Source organism: Oncorhynchus kisutch, linkage group LG18 (genome assembly GCF_002021735.2).
Source record: "Oncorhynchus kisutch isolate 150728-3 linkage group LG18, Okis_V2, whole genome shotgun sequence".
NCBI lineage: Eukaryota > Metazoa > Chordata > Actinopteri > Salmoniformes > Salmonidae > Oncorhynchus > Oncorhynchus kisutch.
The window spans coordinates 9,584,593-9,601,611 of record NC_034191.2 but is presented as its reverse complement, the minus strand read 5'-3'; the positions used below and the strand labels follow the sequence as shown (position 1 = coordinate 9,601,611).

The following is a 17,019-nucleotide window of genomic DNA, read 5'->3' as shown; positions in this document are numbered from 1 at the left end:
AACTCTATTCCTCAGTGGTGGGACTGGCTATATGTCTACAGATGGCTGGGTTATAACTCTATACCTCAGTGGTGGGACTGGCTATATGTCTAATGATGGCTGGGTTATAACTCTATTCCTCAGTGGTGGGACTGGCTATATGTCTACAGATGGCTGGGTTATAACTCTATTCCTCAGTGGTGGGACTGGCTATATGTCTAATGATGGCTGGGTTATAACTCTATACCTCAGTGGTGGGACTGGCTATATGTCTACAGATGGCTGGGTTATAACTCTATTCCTCAGTGGTGGGACTGGCTATATGTCTACAGATGGCTGGGTTATAACTCTATTCCTCAGTGGTGGGACTGGCTATATGTCTACAGATGGCTGGGTTATAACTCTATTCCTCAGTGGTGGGACTGGCTATATGTCTACAGATGGCTGGGTTATAACTCTATTCCTCAGTGGTGGGACTGGCTATATGTCTACAGATGGCTGGGTTATAACTCTATTCCTCAGTGGTGGGACTGGCTATATGTCTACAGATGGCTGGGTTATAACTCTATTCCTCAGTGGTGGGACTGGCTATATGTCTACAGATGGCTGGGTTATAACTCTATTCCTCAGTGGTGGGACTGGCTATATGTCTACAGATGGCTGGGTTATAACTCTATTCCTCAGTGGTGGGACTGGCTATATGTCTACAGATGGCTGGGTTATAACTCTATTCCTCAGTGGTGGGACTGGCTATATGTCTACAGATGGCTGGGTTATAACTCTATACCTCAGTGGTGGGACTGGCTATATGTCTACAGATGGCTGGGTTATAACTCTATTCCTCAGTGGTGGGACTGGCTATATGTCTACAGATGGCTGGGTTATAACTCTATTCCTCAGTGGTGGGACTGGCTATATGTCTACAGATGGCTGGGTTATAACTCTATTCCTCAGTGGTGGGACTGGCTATATGTCTACAGATGGCTGGGTTATAACTCTATTCCTCAGTGGTGGGACTGGCTATATGTCTACAGATGGCTGGGTTATAACTCTATTCCTCAGTGGTGGGACTGGCTATATGTCTACAGATGGCTGGGTTATAACTCTATTCCTCAGTGGTGGGACTGGCTATATGTCTACAGATGGCTGGGTTATAACTCTATTCCTCAGTGGTGGGACTGGCTATATGTCTAATGATGGCTGGGTTATAACTCTATTCCTCAGTGGTGGGACTGGCTATATGTCTAATGATGGCTGGGTTATAACTCTATTCCTCAGTGGTGGGACTGACTATATGTCTAATGATGGCTGGAACATCTCACTGAAGATGTAACATATTCGGGTGAATGAATGCTAGGGCTAACCCCAACCCTAAACCCAACCCTCTAACCCTAACCTCAACCCTAAACCCAACCCTCTAAACCTAACCCCAACCCTAAACCCAACCCTCTAACCATAACCCCAACCCTCTAACCCTAACCCCAACCCTCTAACCCTAACCACAACCCCAACCCTCTAACCCTAACCCCAACCCTCTAACCCTAACCCCAACCCTCTAACACCCTAATCCCAACCCTCTAACCCTAACCCCAACACTCTAACCCTAACCCTAATCCCAACCCTCTAACCATAACCCCAACCCTCTAACCCTAACCCAACCCTCTAACCATAACCCTCTAACCCTAACCCCAACCCTCTAACCCTAACCCTCTAACCCCAACCCCCTAACCCCAACCCTCTAACCCCAACCCTCTAACCCTAACCCCAACCCTCTAACCCTAACCTCAACCCTCTAACCCTAACCCTCTAACCCCAATCCTCTAACCCCAATCCTCTAACCCCAACCCTCTAACCCCAACCCTCTAACCCTAACCCCAACCCTCTAACCCCAACCCTCTAACCCCAACCCTCTAACCCCAACCCTCTAACCCTAACCCCAACCCTCTAACCCCAACCCTCTAACCCTAACCCTCTAACCCTAACCCCAACCCCAACACTCTAACCCCAACCCCAACCCATACAGGTAGGGTTAGGCTTGCTCTGGACTCCAGTGAACTGACAATGTGACATGATATCCCCAGTTGATATTGACTGGGAACATGAATGACTTTCAGCTCAAAATGTTGGTTTTAAAACGCTGTTTATTTCAAAAAATAGAAAATGTTGTTACCTTGGGAATGACTATACGGTTCTATCTGCATAGTTCTTAGATATTGACCATCAGTGTTCACATCTCAGAACTGTTTTGTAGTGAATTCTTCTTTCTTAAGAAATGTATTATGATCATCAGACAAATTACTGTCATCACTGAACAACAATGTGACAATATCATTTACTTTAACATTTCTGACAGTGTAGTGTTTTTCTGCTTGCATACCATTATTGCTGGCTAGATTAGCCTACACCATACTTAGAGGGAGATGGCAAAGACATGTTCTGATTGGTCCATCTGTATTTGTTCAGGCCAGTGATTGAATTGCAGATATAATCATATAGCACCAAGTTCAAATGGGTTTATGTAGATAGAACCTTCTAGTCCCAAGGTCTCCACTTGTGGATAGAACCTTCTAGTCCCATGGTCTCCACTTGTGGATAGAACCTTCTTGTCCCATGGTCTCCACTTGGAGATAGAACCTTCTAGTCCCATGGTCTCCACGTGTAAATAGAACCTTCTAGTCCCAAGGTCTCCACTTGTGGATAGAACCTTCTTGTCCCATGGTCTCCACTTGTAGATAGAACCTTCCAGTCCCAAGGTCTCCACTTCTAGATAGAACATTCTCGTCCCAAGGTCTCCACTTGAAGATAGAACCTTCTCGTCCCAAGGTCTCCACTTGTAGTTGAACAAGTCATTGCATGTATATATTTTTTTAATCGACTTGAAAAAATGTGTGACTCGACTTACTCTTAGAATGCACGACTTGGCCTGGACTCGAGACTCGACCCTTTCTACTTGGGACTCGACTTGAGACTCGTACCTTGTGACTTGAAACTTGCTTGTGATTCAAATAATAGTGACTCTGACACACAAACACGCACATATACACACACCACATATACACACACACACACACACACACACACATATACACACACACCACATTATTAGTGTGTTTGTACCGTTATCAGTCTCTGTAAGGATGACTTTGATAATGATATTACCTCTCTCTCTCCTCTGTCTCTAGATGATGGTCGTGGTGATGCTTGTAAAGATTACTTTGATAATGATATTACTCTCTCTCCTCTCCCTGTCTCTCTCTCCTCTCCCTCTCTCTCTCTCTCCTCTGTCTCTCTCTCCTCTCCCTGTCTCTCTCCCTGTCTCTCTCTCCTCTCCTCTGTCTCTCTCTCTCCTCTCCCTCTCTCTCTCCTCTGTCTCTCTCTCCTCTCCCTGTCTCTCTCCTCTCCCTGTCTCCCTGTCTGTCTCTCCTCTGTCTCTAGATGATGGTCGTGGTGATGCTTGTAAGGATGACTTTGATAATGACAGTATACCAGATGCACTAGATGTTTGCTCAGAGAACAGTGGTATTGGAGTTACAGACTTCAGGAAGTTTCAGACGGTTCTGTTGGACCCTCGGGGGACCACTCAGTCTGACCCTCTGTGGGTGGTCCGAGGACACGGAACCGAACTGCTACAGACTGCAAACTCTGACCCTGGCATCGCCTTGGGTACGACCCCTAACCTCTTACCTAAGGCCGCATTAACGCTGATCTGGGTGGTGTTTGTGTAGTTTTCATGTGCGTTTGTGAATGCGTGTGCGTGTGTGTTCTCAGGTTTTGATGAGTTCCGTGCGGTAGACTTCAGTGGGACATTCTACGTGAACACAGACCGTGATGATGACTATGTAGGGTTTGTGTTCTCCTTCCAGTCCAGCAGACGGTTCTACGTTGTCATGTGGAAACAGGTCAGTCAGGAGTAAACACACACACTGACCTCTGACCTCTAACCCTGCCCGGTCAGCCAGTCCTGACCTCTTACCTCAAACCTCTAACTTCTAACCAAATCAAATCAAATCAAATTTATTTATATAGCCCTTCGTACATCAGCTGATATCTCAAAGTGCTGTACAGAAACCCAGCCTAAAACCCCAAACAGCAAGCAATGTAGGTGTAGAAGCAGGTGTAACCCTGCACAGTCAGCCAGGCCTAACTTCTAACCTCTAACCCTGCCAGGTCAGCCAGGCTTACTGGGAGAAGAGTCCTTCCAGGGCATTTGGGAACGCTGGTGTCTCTCTCAAAGTGGTCAACTCAAGCTCAGGCCCTGGGGAGGCCCTCCGCAACGCTCTGTGGCACACAGGAAACACCATACAGCAGGTACACACAGGAAACACCACACAGCAGGTACACACAGGAAACACCACACAGCAGGTACACCCAGAAAACACCACACAGCAGGTACACACAGGAAACACCACACAGCAGGTAAACCCAGGAAACACCACACAGCAGGTACACACAGGAAACACAATACAGAAGGTACACAGCAGGTACAAACAGGAAACACCACACAGCAGGTACAAACAGCAGGTACACACGGGAAACATTATACAGCAGGTAACATAGGAAACACTACACAGCAGGTACACAAGGAAACACCACACAGCAGGTACACACAGGAAACTCTACACAGCAGGTACACACAGGAAACAACATACAGCAGGTACACACAGGAAACACTGTACAGCAGGTACACACAAGAAACACTACACAGCAGGTACACACAGGAAACACCACATAGCAGGTACACACAGCAAACACCACACAGCAGGTACACACAGGAAACACCACACAGCAGGTACACACAGGAAACACCATACAGCAGGTACACACAGGAAACACCACACAGCAGGTACACACATCAGGTACACACAGGAAACACCACACAGCAGGTACATCCAGGAAACACCACACAGCAGGTGCACACAGCAGGTACACACAGGAAACATTATACAGCAGGTACACACAGGAAACACTATACAGCAGGTACACAAGGAAGCACCACACAGCAGGTACACACAGGAAACACCACACAGCAGGTACACACAGCAAACACCACACAGCACGTACACACAGGAAACACCATACAGCAGGTACACACAGGAAACACCACACAGCAGGTACACACAGGAAACACCACACAGAAGGTACACACAGGAAACACCACACAGCAGGTACACACAGGAAACACCATACGACGGGTACACACAGGAAACACCACATAGCGGGTACACACAGCAGGTACACACAGGAAACACCACACAGTAGGTACATGCAGGAAACACCATACAGCAGGTACACACAGGACACACACCTCTAACCCTGAAGTAAACCTATGTGTGTGGGTCCTTAGGTTCGCACACTGTGGCACGACCCCAACAACATGGGCTGGAAGGACTACACTGCCTACCGCTGGCACCTCATCCACCGACCCAAGACCGGCTTCATAAGGTACTTAACCTCCAACCCATAACACAAACCCTAACTCTAACCCTAACCCTAACCCTCTAACCCTTACCCTAACCCTAACTCCAACCCTTACCCTAACTCTAACCCTAACCCAAAAAAGGCCCATAGGCCCATAGGCCAAAAAGCCACTGCCCTGGCCTGGCCTGGCCTGGGACAAAAGCCACTGCCCTGGCCTGGTACCTCCATATGCATATTTTTTTAAATTTTTTTATTTTATTTTACCTTTATTTAACCAGGTAGGCAAGTTGAGAACAAGTTCTCATTTACAATTGCGACCTGGCCAAGATAAAGCAAAGCAGTTCGACAGATAAAACGACACAGAGTTACACATGGAGTAAAAACAAACATACAGTCAATAATGCAGTATAAACAAGTCTATATACAATGTGAGCAAATGAGGTGAGAAGGGAGGTAAAGGCAAAAAAGGCCATGATGGCAAAGTAAATACAATATAGCAAGTAAAATACTGGAATGGTAGTTTTGCAATGGAAGAATGTGCAAAGTAGAAATAAAAAATAATGGGGTGCAAAGGAGCAAAATAAATAAATAAATAAAAATTAAATACAGTTGGGAAAGAGGTAGTTGTTTGGGCTAAATTATAGGTGGGCTATGTACAGGTGCAGTAATCTGTGAGCTGCTCTGACAGTTGGTGCTTAAAGCTAGTGAGGGAGATAAGTGTTTCCAGTTTCAGAGATTTTTGTAGTTCGTTCCAGTCATTGGCAGCAGAGAACTGGAAGGAGAGGCGGCCAAAGAAAGAATTGGTTTTGGGGGTGACTAGAGAGATATACCTGCTGGAGCGTGTGCTACAGGTGGGAGATGCTATGGTGACCAGCGAGCTGAGATAAGGGGGGACTTTACCTAGCAGGGTCTTGTAGATGACATGGAGCCAGTGGGTTTGGCGACGAGTATGAAGCGAGGGCCAGCCAACGAGAGCGTACAGGTCGCAATGGTGGGTAGTATATGGGGCTTTGGTGATAAAACGGATTGCACTGTGATAGACTGCATCCAATTTGTTGAGTAGGGTATTGGAGGCTATTTTGTAAATGACATCGCCAAAGTCGAGGATTGGTAGGATGGTCAGTTTTACAAGGGTATGTTTGGCAGCATGAGTGAAGGATGCTTTGTTGCGAAATAGGAAGCCAATTCTAGATTTAACTTTGGATTGGAGATGTTTGATATGGGTCTGGAAGGAGAGTTTACAATCTAACCAGACACCTAAGTATTTGTAGTTGTCCACGTATTCTAAGTCAGAGCCGTCCAGAGTAGTGATGTTGGACAGGCGGGTAGGTGCAGGTAGCGATCGGTTGAAGAGCATGCATTTAGTTTTACTTGTATTTAAGAGCAATTGGAGGCCATGGAAGGAGAGTTGTATGGCATTGAAGCTTGCCTGGAGGGTTGTTAACACAGTGTCCAAAGAAGGGCCGGAAGTATACAGAATGGTGTCGTCTGCGTAGAGGTGGATCAGGGACTCACCAGCAGCAAGAGCGACCTCATTGATGTATACAGAGAAGAGAGTCGGTCCAAGAATTGAACCCTGTGGCACCCCCATAGAGACTGCCAGAGGTCCGGACAGCAGACCCTCCGATTTGACACACTGAACTCTATCAGAGAAGTAGTTGGTGAACCAGGCGAGGCAATCATTTGAGAAACCAAGGCTGTCGAGTCTGCCGATGAGGATATGGTGATTGACAGAGTCGAAAGCCTTGGCCAGATCAATGAATACGGCTGCACAGTAATGTTTCTTATCGATGGCGGTTAAGATATCGTTTAGGACCTTGAGCGTGGCTGAGGTGCACCCATGACCAGCTCTGAAACCAGATTGCATAGCAGAGAAGGTATGGTGAGATTCGAAATGGTCGGTAATCTGTTTGTTGACTTGGCTTTCGAAGACCTTAGAAAGGCACGGTAGGATAGATATAGGTCTGTAGCAGTTTGGGTCAAGAGTGTCCCCCCCTTTGAAGAGGGGGATGACCGCAGCTGCTTTCCAATCTTTGGGAATCTCAGACGACACGAAAGAGAGGTTGAACAGGCTCGTAATAGGGGTGGCAACAATTTCGGCAGATAATTTTAGATAGGAAAGGGTCCAGATTGTCTAGCCCGGCTGATTTGTAGGGGTCCAGATTTTGCAGCTCTTTCAGAACATCAGCTGAATGGATTTGGGAGAAGGAGAAATGGGGAAGGCTTAGGCGAGTTGCTGTTGGGGGTGCAGTGCTGTTGTCCGGGGTAGGAGTAGCCAGGTGGAAAGCATGGCCAGCCGTAGAAAAATGCTTATTGAAATTCTCAATTATGGTGGATTTATCAGTGGTGACAGTGTTTCCTATCTTCAGTGCAGTGGGCAGCTGGGAGGAGGTGTTCTTATTCTCCATGGACTTTACAGTGTCCCAGAACTTTTTTGAGTTAGTGTTGCAGGAAGCAAATTTCTGCTTGAAAAAGCTAGCCTTGGCTTTTCTAACTGCCTGTGTATAATGATTTCTAGCTTCCCTGAACAGCTGCATATCACGGGGGCTGTTCGATGCTAATGCAGAACGCCATAGGATGTTTTTGTGTTGGTTAAGGGCAGTCAGGTCTGGGGAGAACCAAGGGCTATATCTGTTCCTGGTTCTAAATTTCTTGAATGGGGCATGTTTATTTAGGATGGTTAGGAAGGCATTTTAAAAAAATATCCAGGCATCCTCTACTGACGGGATGAGATCAATATCCTTCCAGGATACCCCGGCCAGGTCGATTAGAAAGGCCTGCTCGCAGAAGTGTTTCAGGGAGCGTTTTACAGTGATGAGTGGAGGTCGTTTGACCGCTGACCCATTACGGATGCAGGCAATGAGGCAGTGATCGCTGAGATCTTGGTTGAAGACAGCAGAGGTGTATTTAGAGGGGAAGTTGGTTAGGATGATATCTATGAGGGTGCCCGTGTTTAAGGTTTTGGGGAGGTACCTGGTAGGTTCATTGATAATTTGTGTGAGATTGAGGGCATCAAGTTTAGATTGTAGGATGGCTGGGGTGTTAAGCATGTTCCAGTTTAGGTCGCCTAGCAGCACGAACTCTGAAGATAGATGGGGGGCAATCAGTTCACATATGGTGTCCAGAGCACAGCTGGGGGCAGAGGGTGGTCTATAGCAGGCGGCAACGGTGAGAGACTTGTTTTTAGAGAGGTGGATTTTTAAAAGTAGAAGTTCAAATTGTTTGGGTACAGACCTGGATAGTAGGACAGAACTCTGCAGGCTATCTTTGCAGTAGATTGCAACACCGCCCCCTTTGGCAGTTCTATCTTGTCTGAAAATGTTGTAGTTTGGAATTAAAATGTCTGAGTTTTTGGTGGTCTTCCTAAGCCATGATTCAGACACAGCTAGAACATCCGGGTTGGCAGAGTGTGCTAAAGCAGTGAATAGAACAAACTTAGGGAGGAGGCTTCTAATGTTAACATGCATGAAACCAAGGCTATTACGGTTACAGAAGTCGTCAAAAGAGAGCGCCTGGGGAATAGGAGTGGAGCCAGGCACTGCAGGGCCTGGATTCACCTCTACATCGCCAGAGGAACATAGGAGGAGTAGAATAAGGGTACGGCTAAAAGCTATGAGAATTGGTCGTCTAGAACGTCTGGAACATAGAGTAAAAGGAGGTTTCTGGGGGCGATAAAATAGCATCAAGGTATAATGTACAGACAAGTGTATGGTAGGATGTGAATACAGTGGAGGTAAACCTAGGTATTGAGTGATGAAGAGAGAGATATTGTCTCTAGAAACATCGTTGAAACCAGGAGATGTCATTGCATGTGTGGGTGGTGGAATTAATAGGTTGGATAAGGTATAGTGAGCAGGACTAGAGGCTCTACAGTGAAATAAGCCAATAAACACTAACCAGAACAGAAATGGACAAGACATATTGACATTAAGGAGAGGCATGCTTAGTCGAGTGATCAAAAGGGTCCGGTGAGTGGAGAGGTTGGTTGGTGATTTAGACAGCTAGCCAGGGCATCGGTAGCAAGCTAGCATAGGATGGAGGTCTGTTGTTAGCTACCTCCTTGCGCTTCCGTCAGTAGATTAGTGGGGTTCTGTGTGGTAGAGGGGATTAATCCAAATCACACAACAACAACAAAAATAAAAACAATAGATATAGTTATAGAGGCCCAAGAAGAAAACATAATAATAATAATAAAAAAAATAATATAATATATATATATATATATAAAAAAATTGTCCGATTGTCTATTCAGATAGCAGCCGGTAAGACAGCTAACGGTTAGCAGGCCGCAGATGGGCGTTCAGGTAACGTCGCGACGGAGGAGCCAGCCGAATAACTCCTTCGGGTAGATAACGTCGGCAGTCCAGTTGTGAAGGCCCGGTGGGGCTCCGCGAAGGCAGTAAAACGGGTCCGGATAGGTGACTGCAGCCCAGGTGTGATTGATGGAACTCAGGAGTGATTGACGGAGCTTGCTAGCTCCGGAATAATTGATGTTTGCTCTGGAATCGACGAAGGCCGATAGTCACACGGATAGCAGCTAGCTAGCTGTGAGATCCGGGTATGAATGTCCAGAGAGCAGTCGAAATCCAGGGACATGGAGAGAAAAATTGGTCCGGTATGTTCCGTTCCGAGCCGCGCTGCGCCGTACAGAACTGGCGATAGATTTTCGAGCTAAAGGATAGCTGATGACCACAAACCGTGGTTAGCTGAATACTAACGATTTGCCAGTAAAGGAGCTAACTAGCTTCTGAACTAGCTTCTGGATTAGCTTCTGGCTAGTTTCAGGCTAGCTTCTTGGAGTTTCTGGCTAGCTTCTTGGAGGATTACAGATCTGAGGTAAATAATACTTTTTTATAAATATACATTGGTGAGGCGGGTTGCAGGAGAGTGTTTTGAAGATGAGTTGATGGAAAATAAAAATAAAATGTATGTGAAAAAGTTGTAAATATATATATATACAGGACACGACAAGACGAGGACAAAAGACGTCTGAACTGCTATGCCACCTTGGAGCAAAAAAAAGGGCTATATAGGGCTTAGAGGACACATATAGGCCTAAAGGCCTTAACTCCCTATCTGGGAACAGGCCTCTCTCTCCGGGCATGAGAGGACACATACAGGCCTAAAGGCCTTAACTCCCTATCCGGGTTACAGGCCTCTCTCTGGGCATGAGAGGACACATACAGGCCTAAAGGCCTTAACTACCTATCCGGGTTACAGGCCTCTCTCTGGGCATGAGAGGACACATACAGGCCTAAAGGCCTTAACTACCTATCCGGGTTACAGGCCTCATCACTCACTCAATATCCAGGAACAGGCCTCTCTCTCCTGGGATGAGAGGACACATACAGGCCTAAAGGCCTTAACTCCCTATCCGGGAACAGGCCTCTCTCTCCGGGCATGAGAGGACACATAAAGGCCTATAGGACCTCACTCATATATATTTCCGGGGATGATTCCAGCAGGGGACACACCCCCCCACCTCCACAACCTCGCACACCAGGTGAACCAGGGCACCCACACTTAAGCTCCCTTCCCCGGACTATAAAGCATATAGCCGCGCTGTTACGAACCCCGTGCACCTGGTGACCCAAACCGGATGTCATGCACCTGGTCACCCTAAGGCCACACTAATGGGTTACCAAGTGCTGGTGGTACTTTCCAGGCGGGTACCCACCTTTTTTAGTCTGCTTGCCCACTCTCTCTCTGGGCCTCTGGACTCTGGGTTACCAAGTGCTGGTGGTACTTTCCAGGCGGGCACCCACCTTTTTTAGTCCGCTTGCCCACTCTCTCTCTGGGTCTCTGGACTCTGGATTCTGGACTCTGGACTCTGGGTTACCAGGTGCCGGTGGTACTTTCCAGCCGGGCACCCACCTTTTTTAGTCCACTTGCCCACTCTCTCTCTGGGCCTCTGGACTCTTTCCCTTTTCTGTATACCTGGTTACCCATTTGTATTGAAGGATGAAGGTGGAGGTGGATGAAGGTGGAGGAAGAAGCCTTCCGTCCCGAAAGAAGGTTGGGCGCTCGATCCCGATACGAGATTTAAGATACGCTATTGGAGCTGGAATTACCGCTGCTGTTGGCACCATACTTGATCCTCGTTAATGGATCCTCGTTAAAGGATTTAAAGTGTACTCATTCCAATTACAGGGCCTCGAAAGAGTCCTGTATTGTTATTTTTCGTCAATACCTCACAGAGTCGGGAGTGGGTAATTTGCGCGCCTGCTGCCTTCCTTGGATGTGGTAGCCATTTATCAGGCTCCCTCTCAGGAATCGAACCCTGATTCCCCGTTACCCGTGGTAACCATGGTAGGCACAGAAAGTACCATCGAAAGTTGATAGGGTGGACATTCAAATGAGACGTCTCCGCCACAAAGGCCACGCGATCGGCTCAAAGTTATCTAGAGTCACAAAAGCGGCCGGGGCAACCGAGATTGGCCCGCATGGGTTTTGGGTCTGATAAATGCACGCATCCCCGGAGGTCAGTGCTCGTTGGCATGTATTAGCTCTAGAATTACCACAGTTATCCAAGTAACGTTGGAGCGATCAAAGGAACGAGAACTGATTTAATGAGCCATTCGCAGTTTCACTCTACCGGCCGTGTGTACTTAGACTTGCATGGCTTCATATTTTAGACAAGCATATACTACTGGCAGGATCAACCAGGTAGCCACTCACAACATAGAGGTTGTACCTGGTCGCACTAAGCAAAGAACAACCAGGGACCGGTCCTATCCCGTCAGGGGAGGAGGCCCTGGTGCAATCCACCGTGCGCCCAGCGGGAGGCCCTGAACTGCCCATGACCGAGGCCACAGGTGCCGGGGCGCCGCTCGAGAGGTCTCTTGTCTAGCTGGAGGGTACATTCAGAACGCCATCAACCGGGCAAAAATAGAACCACAACCTCGGTCAGACCGCTTGGGTCAGCCGGGTAGGTCCACTTTAAAGACAGGGTTTGAGAATATGTGTCTGTGGCACCGATGCGTTACTGGATGACCATCACCACATGCTTCGCAGCCTGGGTGTGTCACTTCCCCGCACCGGAACACCAATGAAGGGCCACTGGGTCAGACAGTTCGGCTGGATCTCGCACGAACGGTGCGTGGCTGGAGTGTATTGAAATAGGGGGTCAATCGTCTCTGAAAGGGGCCGATAGAGGCCAATCCTCTTGGGGCGGGAGGAACAATCCATCAGAACACCAGCCAAAGGCCGGCTGGAGACTGGAGTGGAGAGCTAGCCCTCACCGGGTCTAAACAACCACCAAGCGGTCGCCAAAGGGACGGGCACCTTCATTGGACCAGAACCATGGTCATTGATGAACCAAACCCACAAGGTAATAGCTGGGATAGAGCAACTGCCCAGGACAGAGCTCAATACCCTCCCACCACCAAGCTGGGAAACATGGATCAAAAGTTAGGACAAATAGGGCACCGAAGGGGCTGATCAAACCACCAAATCAACCCCCGGCGGAAAAGGTCCAAAGTACCATGGTTCCGAGGGGCTCACATCCCTCAAAAGTGTCCATTACTCATTTTCTATCCGGGCTGAGCAGTTTGGCACCACCCCCGTCTCTCTAGGACATGGAAGTCTTGTTGTCAAAAACCAGGTTTCTGATTTCGCGCCGGTACCTGTCTGGTACACCCGCCACTGAGTGTGTCATTAACGGGCAGGCCAAATTATCGACATAAGCCCTGAACCTCACAGGGCTTCTGTGTGCCCCGCCATTGGGGGTCAAATTCAGGCACACCAAAACGTGAATAAATCAAAACGTACACCTCCAATCTGGATGGGGTTTTTTTTGTACGAAAGGGCACATACGTATAGACGAGCATTTCCATTAAATTGAAACCATTTTTGTATAAAACATTTTAATAGGAAATCGTGTTTTATGTTTTGGGGGAAAAAGTGCACGTTACAGGGCGCATAGGTGCCTGTGGATGCTAACTTTTTTTACATGGTGTAATTGTTGCCCATCACGAGAGAGAGTATGAGCCGAAATTTGGAACCTCTAGCCCTTCGGGAAGTATTTTTAATAATTTTTTGAAAATTAGTCCCAAATTGTCACAGCCGTGCACCTGGTGATTGAAAATCGGCACGTGGTAACCCAAAATGAAACACGGTTCTATATGCATTTACCGGTGTTCCAGATATCCATGCCCGCTATGGGAGTACTCTACTATGGCCCTCTATGAATGGGGTCCGTCCTGAGTGATTTATGGAAGGTTTAAAATATTTTTGTGGATGCGGATTAGTATTGGCATATATGCACCTGTTAACCCAAAAGTTAAAATACGGCTTCTAAATGCATTTACCGGGCATTCTAATATTAATGCCCGCTATGTGAGCACCCTACTACGGCCCTCTATCAATGGGGGCCGTCCTGAGTGCTTTATAGAAGGTTTAAAATATTTTTGTGGATGCCGATTAGGATATACCTCTGTGCAACTGGTGATTGAATATAGGCACTTGGTAACCCAAAAATAAAAATATGGTTCTAAATACATTTACCGGGACTCCTAATATTCATGCCCCCTATGGGAGTACAGTACTACTGGGGAAAATTCACTGGAGGGCGCCAAAGGTACATTTATGGAGGTTTCAAAAATAGTTGTGAAAAAAGTCCAAACATGTTTTATTTGCAACTGGTGATTGAAAATAGGCACCTGGTAACCCAAAATGAAACACATTTTTAATCATTTTAATGCATAATGACACAAATACGAGGGTGAATTTCAAACAAATATACCTCATTTAATCAGTTAATCATGGATTGATTTGTCCCTCAATCAGTGTCCGGGCCCGGCTGGCATTTTTGGGCAAATTATGGTACCGGTAGTGCCGTGCCTGCGTTTCCAGAGAGTGACACATATGGTCAGCCACAGTTCCCCAGTCTGTAACCGACCCTTAGTTCAAGTTCAATGTGGCAACACTTCGTCAAATTGTACCGGTCACTTTACTTCCAATGCCAAACTCTGCAAATATTTGGCCCACATACTCACACAGATTACCGTACGCTTGACCACGGGATGTGATAAAGAAGAGTTCTGTGTCTGAGGTCATTCCACTCAGATGAGGCCTGATCTGATGGAATCGTTTAAGCCAAGTGTATTCCTCCTCACATAGAACAATTCTGCACTCCCCGAAGCTATAGTTTGTTTTGTGGCTCGCAACGCACATCGGATAACCCCCACTTTCCGGGGTTACTTCAGTAAAATCACTCTCACTGAACATGGTGACTGGGGATTGTCGAGTGCCATTAAATATGGCCAACCGGCTGGACATGAGAGCTGCAAACCTACGCCTGTCAGAGCAGGTCGCTTGGACCTCCAGCCTACTGAGAACTGAAGGAATTGCTTGATTACTTAGCTCAACAAAGCGTTTTAACTCTGCAGCGCTGAGCACCTCGTCCCTGCAGCGTTTGCGAAATTTTGCCCTGTGCGTTGCCTGGCTCTGCCGCAAGTCCCTGTCCATCTTCGCCAAGCAGAGTAACATCTTTCGAATTCCACTGACCTTAGCTTGCATACCATTTGGCCGGAACTGAATAAAATAATTCAGGAAATCTCGAACATCGGCTCGGTCCATTTTTAACATGGATGGTGCCAAACCACGGTCGTCACATTGGCCATACCACTCAGACACACGTCTGTAGTTATCCAGAAAACACAGTCCTTCATCGGCCTTACCCTCTGACATAATGCGGAGGAATTCCCGTACTCGGGATATACTGGTGCGACTACTGTCAATTAGTTTAACTGAAGGGTTTCTACCTGTAATATAGTGTTCATATTGAGTCAAAATTGCATTACTCCAAACCTCAATTCTGGATGGCACGCCGCCATCTTCATCATTCTCGTTCTCCGTGGAAGTCGCCACGACGCAGCTTTGCTCCCTCGGTTCCGAGCACGGTTCACTACCGACCTGACTGGTTGGCTGCACCGCCGCCGACGCACCCGCCACCTGCTCACTCTCGTCCCCCAGCTGCTGATCCACCACCGCTGACTGCTCACCCTCATCCACCAGCTGCTGATCCACCACCGCTGACTGCTCACCCTCATCCACCAGCTGCTGATCCACCACGGCTGACTGCTCACCCTCGTCCACCAGCTGCTGCTCCACGGACAACTCACTTTCAAAACACTGCAAAATCACAGGGTTCTCCAGCCGCGGTTCAACACCATTGTCAGGCTGCATATACTGCCCTATTTCGAGCTGCTGTCTCTCAGTCGAAACCCGGCTAGATTGCATAGCATTCGTCCATTCCATAGTACCGGGCTTAAGTGCATGTACAGACTTGAAATGTCGGTCTAGCCGCACGATATTCTGCTTGGAACAAAGCCCACAGTCGCATCTTGGTCTGCTGCTCATAGCTTCTCTCTCCTGCCTTCCTCCGTGTCTCTTTGTTTGCTCCACCGAACAACCTAACCCTAACTAACCCTAACCCTAACCCTAACTAACTCTAACCCTAACTAACCCTAACCCTAACTAACCCTAACCCTAACTAACTCTAACCAACCCTAACTAACCCTAACTCTAACCTATAACCCTAACTAACTCTAGCCCTAACTAACCCTAACCCTAACTAACCCTAACCCTAACTAACTCTAACTAACCCTAACCCTAACTAACCCTAACTAACCCTAACCCTAACTAACTCTAACCAACCCTAACTAACCCTAACTCTAACCTCTAGCCCTAACTAACTCTAACCCTGACTAACCCTAAATAACTCTAACCTATAATCCTAACTAATCCTAACTAACTCTAACCTCTAACCCTAACTAACCCTAACTAACTCTAACCCTAACTAAAACTAACTCTAACTCTAACTAATCCTAACCCTAACTAACTCTAACCTCTAACCCTAACTAACTCTAATCCTAACTAACCCTAACCCTAACTAACCCTAACTCTAACTAACTCTAACCCTAACTAACCCTAACCAACCCTAACTAACTCTAACCTCTAACCCTAACTGACTTCCGGCGCCGACAGAGATGGCCGCCTCGCTTCGCGTTCATAGGAAACTATGCAGGTTTTTGTTTTTTTACGTGTTATTTCTTACATTAGTACCCCAGGTCATCTTAGGTTTCATTACATACAGTCGAGAAGAACTACTGAATATAAGATCAGCGTCAACTCACCATCAGTACGACCAAGAATATGTTTTTCGCGACGCGGATCCTGTGTTTTGCCTTACAAACAGGACAACGGAGTGGATTCCATGCAGCGACCCAAAAAGACGACTCCGAAAAAGAGGGAAACGAGGCGGTCTTCTGGTCAGACTCCGGAGACGGGCACACCGTGCACCACTCCCTAGCATTCTTCTTGCCAATGTCCAGTCTCTCGACAACAAGGTTGATGAAATCCGAGCAAGGGTAGCATTCCAGAGGGACATCAGAGACTGTAACGTTCTTTGTTTCACGGAAACATGGCTCACTGGAACGACGCTATCCGAAGCGGTGCAGCCAGCGGGGGCGTATGCCTTATGGCCAACGTGACATGGTGTGATGAAAGAAACATACAGGAACTCAAAGCCTTCTGTTCACCTGATTTAGAATTCCTCACAATCAAATGTAGACCGCATTATCTACCAAGAGAATTCTCTTCGATTATAATCACAGCCGT

General features: G+C 47.3%; 1 protein-coding gene across 1 annotated transcript in view; it reads left to right on the top strand.

Moving 5' to 3' along the window:
• Window positions 1-17,019, top strand: part of LOC109877642 (thrombospondin-2-like) — a 90,812-nt gene that overhangs the window by 70,640 nt on the left and 3,153 nt on the right. The window contains exons 18-21 of the mRNA XM_031795661.1: window positions 3,415-3,642; window positions 3,748-3,878; window positions 4,147-4,287; window positions 5,324-5,421. Of these exons, the coding sequence (XP_031651521.1) occupies window positions 3,415-3,642; window positions 3,748-3,878; window positions 4,147-4,287; window positions 5,324-5,421 (598 nt within the window). The remainder of the gene's footprint in view (window positions 1-3,414; window positions 3,643-3,747; window positions 3,879-4,146; window positions 4,288-5,323; window positions 5,422-17,019) is intronic.